Source organism: Antedon bifida, chromosome 3, assembly GCF_963402885.1.
Source record: "Antedon bifida chromosome 3, ecAntBifi1.1, whole genome shotgun sequence".
NCBI classification, from domain to species: domain Eukaryota; kingdom Metazoa; phylum Echinodermata; class Crinoidea; order Comatulida; family Antedonidae; genus Antedon; species Antedon bifida.
The window spans coordinates 6,806,642-6,814,106 of NC_136228.1; the positions used below are offsets into that span (position 1 = coordinate 6,806,642).

The window sequence follows — 7,465 nt, forward strand, 5'->3', positions numbered from 1 at the left end:
CCTGGGTTTAGCCAGTAGGCGTTCATAGCCGTTACGCCACTGTATTGAAGTTCATTGTACAGTATGTCTGATAAAATAAAAGAGTTTGATTAACTGCAGTATGTAGGCCATACTCAATAGTGTTTTGGTGATTGATTGCACCGTGAAACTGTGGCAAGGAAGGAAGCCCATTCCAATGTCTCTGCATGCGGACAATAAATTAAACTTTACAGTTTTTGGTAAAAAGAGAGCTTATAATCTAATGTATAATGTAAATTTAGTTACTTCAATATAAAAGATAGATATACGTGATTTGCCAATTTGTTTCAAATTCTAAGGATGCGAGATGATAAGGATGATTAAGTATAATTGATAGCTCTTGATTTGAGATGTTTCAACTAGTACTATAAATTACAAAAAATTATTTCAAAATACTTACATATTCTAAATTTGGATCAGACGGAAACTGGGAAATTTGATACCATGTAACCTTTAAAGCCCATGAAGGTGCGAAGTCTGAAGGAATGGTTGAGGTGTAGATTTTGTTCAATGTCACAAGTGCATCAGCAAAAAAGGAATTTCCTTCATCTGTGTACTCCTATTGGTGATAGAAGAAATACTTTTTTATCTAACAGATATTGAAAAAACGTATAAAACATAGAAACATCACGACATAGCGGTTAAAATATAGATTTAAATTACTAATTTATGTAAATAAAGTTAATACATTCTGTTTGGAAAGTGCCTCCCTTCAGAATTGTAATTGTAAATTGTGATGACATCTTGGCTACTTGGTATATAATTGAATAGTACTATAGAGTGAGGAGAGAGAGAAAGCGTGTACAGTTGTTGCTATTGTATGCATCCATACAATATGAGGTATCAAAATGACCGGAATTGTACTGGGATGGTTGTAATGTAAAATATAAAGATACCTGATAAAAGACATCGTTAATATCATCACTAATCAAGTATCCTTTACTCCAGAAAGGTGAAATGATGTTAAGTTGATCAGAACTAACAAAACCATTTAAGGGAGGTCTGGGATAAGTTACCACAACAGCATCGTTATCTTGCAACACAAAGTTTCCATTTTGAGTGAACTATTAAGAAAAGAAAGGCAATATTTGTTTTATTTACTGAGTATTTATTGCAGGTAAGGAACATACAACCATCCAATAAAACAACAGCAGCAGCAGTAGGTTATACCATGGTTATACGTCATCAGATACCAGTGGAGGATACTAATATACATTTCGTAGGTAAGTGATGCAGAAATCATGAATTATTCATTCGAATACGTATTAAGCTTACTACCATATTTGGGCACATCACACTTCTTTTTTTCCAACTAGTTATTGCCTTTTTTATGTTAATATTCCAGTTGGAATTTTCGATTTTTGCCTAAAAAACATGTATGGAACACCAAGTGTTTTTCATTACCTAGACTTTAATTAGTGGTAGAGAAAGAAAGTTGGTGCCCATGTCACTGCATGCTATTAGAAAAATGGTACGTGATTTAGATTCATATTGCCCTAATCAAACAAAGCTACACTATTAATGATATTTGTTTACTTACATAGCAATTTGATAAAAATTGTCTTCCAAATGCAATTCCTGTTGCTGGTGAGAATGGTCTAGAAACATAGTCACCAATAGTCTTAAAGTTGTTTTCAGACGATGCAAGCAGACTACTATCACCAGCGCTTTCACCATAGGCAAAATACAGTAGTTCTAAAATATTAAATAAAACAACGATAATGTTGAAGGTTCGCAAGTCGAAATTATATAAAGTGTGTGCTTTTTTTTCTCGTTTTTTGCTGAAAAGAACTGTTGAGCTACGTTATCATGATGATATGATGATGTGCTTTGATCGTCCTCATGAATGATGGTGCAGGATAGTCAAGAAAATTGGGAATAAAAGTGAGATGGGTAAAAGAGTTTCGGTTACCAGTATTTGTTTTGGTTTTGACAATCAAAGTAACCCAGCTGACTTTAAACCATTACTGATGCAAATTAATGCATGTCAGAAAACAGAGATGCGTCAGTCTACAGTTTACTGATAATTTATTGATTGAGCGAAATCGTGTTGATCTACCATTTAGAAAAAAAAACATTCTCACCATAACAGTACTTCCCATCACCGCCATAGTTTTCCCTACATTTGCAGTCATAAGATCCAATAGTATTTACACAATCAGCAAATTCAGAGCATTCAAAATCACCATTACATTCATTAATATCTGTTTACAATTAAAAATAAATACAATAAATGTTAGAAGCTTTGGTTTGTTTTAAAACAAATAAATCTGAAACTAAGAAAAACATGGTTCATCATCTCGTCAAATCATACTTTATTTTAAATCAAAAACATAAGAATGTAACAAACATCCCAGGTTACAGCTTGGGGAGAACCAAGCATATGCAGGGCAAAACAAGACAACAAAAAAGGCATAACAATTCCGTTTGTTTTATGGTATCTTGATATTTTCTTAAAAATGATTAAATGTGACAAAATCCAAAATATGACTATAAAAGACAAATAGAGTAATGTTTGAGAATAATATTTGGCAATTTTTTGGGGGGTAAAATTATGCAAAAATGTATTGTTCTTTTCAGAGTTATTTCCAGACAATTAAGTAAGAAACTGAATACTGAGTACAATTTGTATCTGAAGTCTAATGTTGTTTTACGCATACAGCTACTGTACTAGGCAATTAGGGTTTATTGTATGTTATATTTTCTTATACCATATTTAATGAAAGCAATTAATTCCGGTAAATCTTGGTGGTAAAACTGGCTTCGAGAGAACACTGTTTTAATAATTATGACTACTTTCAATTACTGAGAGTGAGATTATTAATTTGACGGCAGTACATTACCTGAGCATGTCATACCATCACCAGAAAATCCTTCATTACAAGCACATGTGTAAGAACCAACATTATTTGTACATATAGCATTTACATCACAGTCATTCTCTCCATTTTCACATTCATTAATATCTAAAATACAAATATGTGTTTAATCGTTTAGTAGCCTTTTACATGACTATGTTTGGAACCACACTTCTATATATTATGAATACATCAAATAGGGTTTAAAATGAGGAGAGAAATCGCTCGTAAAGTAAAGCTTCTTTAAAACATTCACATACTTACCTCTGCACTGTTTTCCAGAATTTGTTGAGAAGCTCTCTCCATCACTCTCTGATGGATCAAAAATGCCATCGTTGCATGTATATTCTATTGGCGTCGGTGGCTGCAGTGTATACCCATCGTTGCAGGTAACAGAGACGCTATCACCGTGTTCAATAACAGCCTCTCCCGTCCATTCACCATTTTCTACAGCAATTGGCTTAGAACACTTCACTAAGTTGGCAAAATTAAAGTTAAATTAAAAATGCAATATTAAAAGCAGGTAGTGTTAACATAGTCAATGTTTATTATTTTGTCAAGGGTGCATATTTAGCTTAAAGATCTGCGATTGTTCGTTTCATGCAGTTTAGTTTTACCGTAATTTTACCCAAATTTAATCATATATATGGGTGGTGTATGCGGAATTAAAGAATTGAATTTAAATAATTATTTTAATTACTTCTTTATATCGTTTATTTTATATTTCTTATATAGATACATGTACAGTTGTAAAATAACAATACAGTTTTAATTGAAAGTTACTCGAAACTTCAAAACTCAACTTTTTAATTGTTACAAACTTACGATAACAGTTTGGTTGATTGTTGACCAATTCACCATTTAAACATACAAGAGGTACAGGATAAATCAAGGTATACCCATCATTACATTGAAATGTAAATTGGGTGCCATTTTCGTATCGTTTAACTGTGGGACTTGTTTGCCAACCATTAGACAGCGGCACTGGTGGGTCACAATATTCTAGAATATAAACAAATATAAGATGAAATCATCTCAGAGATATAAATAAATAGTCAAACACTAGTTATACCTTGAACATGTCAATGTACTACAGGCTCGTCCCGGCTCCGGCTCCAGTTCGCGTCAGATTTTTGTACCGAGTGTATACTTGCAGGAGCCGAGTCGAACCCGAAGCAGGTGTTAAAGAACCTTTATAGTACCTTCACAAAGTGGACCAGTTTCATCGTAATTAAATGGAATTTTACAATCGAAAGGATATCCATCACAAAACTTTGCTTCATCCATACAAATCGTAATTCCACAACGCAATTCATTTTCCAAACAATCTACAAAATGCAAAAAAACATTAAAAAAATACAATGTCATACATTGAAATTTAGCAGCGGGTATACATATTATTGTGCAACACAATGAAATTAATACTTAAATATATCCGGAGTATAACATAAAAAGGTAGCAGAAAGAAATGTCTCCATGGTTATCCCAATGCATCGTCTGAACTGAACTAAGAATTACAAAATGTAAACTTGACTGAACTTTAATATAAAAACATCTATTATCATTTTAAATTATTTAAAGCAGTCGTTTTGGGTTAGGTGTTAAGGTTATTTTTTTAAATGTTATTTAGTATGATTATGAGTTTTTTTTTTTCAATGTTCTTGTAATTTTAAGGGTACACTATCATCAAGCTCATTTCGATTTTATTTCGAGAGATATTTTGTATTTATGTGTTTCCTTTTCATCGACCTGTTTTTATAATTCTGATTTTTCTTTATATTTTGATGATAACGATGATGAATAAATGATATTTGATATGATTTGGTCATCCTTGGTTCTGCCTGCGTAGTGAACTATTGAACAGACAACAGTTTTACAGTGCATAAAGGATATATCAAGAGGAGATTTCTCGAATGATCGAAATTAAAACGGTACTGGGTTTGGTCTATTAGCGTTCTTGTTAGTCATCCATTCATGATAAAATTATTGTAGTATGTGATATAAAGAATGTAAATTAGTGGAAAAGGCACAATACTTTATGATGTACTTTATATAATTTACATAACATTGAATAGGTTCACTATCGCTACAGAATAGAATGTGTGACTCGCCGGGTACAACAAAAAAATAGTCAACCAGAAGCCCATTTGCTGGTAACCGTTTATATTTTTTATAGTGAATTCATAATTTTTTTTTTACAGAATTACAGCAGCAAAGTCTTATGTTAATAATCTTCATTATGCTTTTGGGGAACATAACTTTAATAAAGATTCTGTATATCTTGCAAATCCATGCATACAAGTAAGGAATATCATGGAGCTGGAAACACATTAGGACAACTTACAGAATAACTAAATATTTAAAATCCGATGTTTAGCAAAAACTTACAACAACCAGCATCTTCAGTCTCGTCTTCACCGTCAGGACAATCATGCATTCCATCACAAAACCAAACGCCCGGCACGCAAATGTTTGTTGTTTTGGGACATAGACGATATCCACTCATGCATATGGAAACTAGAATTTAAATAAGAGTAAGAGAATTTGTTTAGTGCCAATAACTGTATTAACTGTAAATATATCTAAATTGACTGAATTGAAAATTAAAAAGGGCCAATAATCATAGCAATTTCAAGACTTACCTGCCATAGTTGACAGCTCTGTAGTTGATAATTCTGTCGTTAATGTCTTAGTAGTCAAGAGCACTGTTGTCGAAGGCTCAGTAGTCAAACGCTCTGTTGTGGATGGCACGGTAGTTAAAGGCTTTGTAGTAGATGGTTCAGTAGTCGAGAATTCAGTAGTAGAGGGCCTAGTAGTCAAAGGCTCTGTAGTTGAGGACATAGTTGTTGATCCTTCAGTAGTTGATGGTTCTGTAGTTGGTGGTTCAATAGTCGACGGTTCAGTAGTTAAGGGTTCAGTAGTTGAGGACTCAGTAGACGAGGACTCAGTAGTTGAAGGCTCTGTCGTCAAACGCTCTGTAGTGGATGGCTCAGTAGTTAAATGCTTTGTAGTAGATAGTTCAGTAGTCGAGAATTCAGTAGTAGAGGGCCCAGTAGTCAAAGGCTCTGTAGTTGAGTGCATAGTTGTTGATCCTTCAGTAGTTGAGGACTCAGTAGTTAAGGACTCAGTAGTTAATGGTTCAGTAGTCGAGGTCTTAGTAGTTGATGGTTCAGTAGTTGATGGTTCAGTAGTTGATGATTTAGTAGTCGAGGACTCAGTAGTTGATGGTTCTGTAGTCCACGACTCAGTAGTAGATGGTTCTGTTGTTGATGGCTCAGTAGATGATGGTTCAGTAGTCGAGGACTCAGTAGTCGATGGTTCAGTAGTTGATGGTTCAGTCGTTGAGGACTCAGTAGTTAAGGACTCAGTAGTTGATGGTTCAGTGGTTGATGGTTCAGTAGTTGAGGAGTCAGTAGTTGAGGAGTCAGTAGTTGAGGATTGAGTAGTTGAAGGCTGTGTCGTTGATGGTTCTGTAGTCGACGACTCAGTAGTAGATGGTTCTGTTGTTGATGGTTCAGTAGTTGATGGTTCAGTAGTTGATGGTTCAGTAGTCGAGGACTCAGTAGTTAATGATTCAGTAGTTGATGATTCAGTAGTCGAGGACTCAGTAGTTGATGGTTCTGTAGTCGACGACTCAGTAGTAGATGGTTCTGTTGTTGATGGTTCAGTAGTCGAGGACTCAGTAGTTGATGGTTCAGTAGTTGATGATTCAGTAGTTGATGATTCAGTAGTCGAGGACTCAGTAGTTGATGGTTCAGTAGTCGAGGACTCAGTAGTTGATGGTTCAGTAGTTGATGGTTCAGTAGTTGAGGAGTCAGTAGTTGAGGACTGAGTAGTTGAAGGCTGTGTCGTTGATGGTTCTGTAGTCGACGACTCAGTAGTAGATGGTTCTGTTGTTGATGGCTCAGTAGTTGATGGTTCAGTAGTTGAGGACTCAGTAGTTGATGGTTCAGCAGTCGAGGACTCAGTAGTTGATGGTTCAATAGTTGAGGAGTCAGTAGTTAAGGAGTCAGTAGTTGATGGTTCAGTAGTTGAAGAGTCAGTAGTTGAGGAGTCAGTAGTTGATGGTTCAGTAGTTGATGGTTCAGTAGTCGATGACTCAGTAGTCGAGGACTCAGTAGTTGATGGTTCGGTAGTCGAGGACTCAGTAGTTGATGGTTCAGTAGTTGATGGTTCAGTAGTTGAGGAGTCAGTAGTTGAGGACTGAGTAGTTGAAGGCTGTGTCGTTGATGGTTCTGTAGTCGACGACTCAGTAGTAGATGGTTCTGTTGTTGATGGCTCAGTAGTTGATGGTTCAGTAGTTGAGGACTCAGTAGTTGATGGTTCAGTAGTCGAGGACTCAGTAGTTGATGGTTCAGTAGTTGAAAAGTCAGTAGTTGAGGAGTCAGTAGTTGATGGTTCAGTAGTTGAAGAGTCAGTAGTTGAGGAGTCAGTAGTTGATGGTTCAGTAGTTGATGGTTCAGTAGTCGATGACTCAGTAGTCGAGGACTCAGTAGTCGAGGACTCAGTAGTCGAGGACTCAGTAGTTGATGATTCAGTATTTGATGATTCAGTAGTTGATGATTCAGTAGTCGAGGACTCAGTAGTTG

At 35.4% G+C, this 7,465-nt stretch overlaps 1 protein-coding gene across 1 annotated transcript; it reads right to left on the reverse strand.

The window, feature by feature from the left end:
- Positions 1-400: 400 nt before the first annotated feature.
- On the reverse strand, positions 401-5,957 carry LOC144836996 (uncharacterized). The gene is made up of 10 exons (XM_078691963.1): positions 5,519-5,957; positions 5,265-5,393; positions 4,079-4,204; positions 3,702-3,878; positions 3,141-3,350; positions 2,862-2,984; positions 2,103-2,222; positions 1,559-1,713; positions 915-1,082; positions 401-577 (listed from the first exon to the last, which is right to left on the reverse strand). The coding sequence occupies exons 1-10, from the start codon at positions 5,955-5,957 to the stop codon at positions 401-403; spliced, it is 1,824 nt and encodes a 607-aa protein (XP_078548089.1).
- Positions 5,958-7,465: the final 1,508 nt, after the last annotated feature.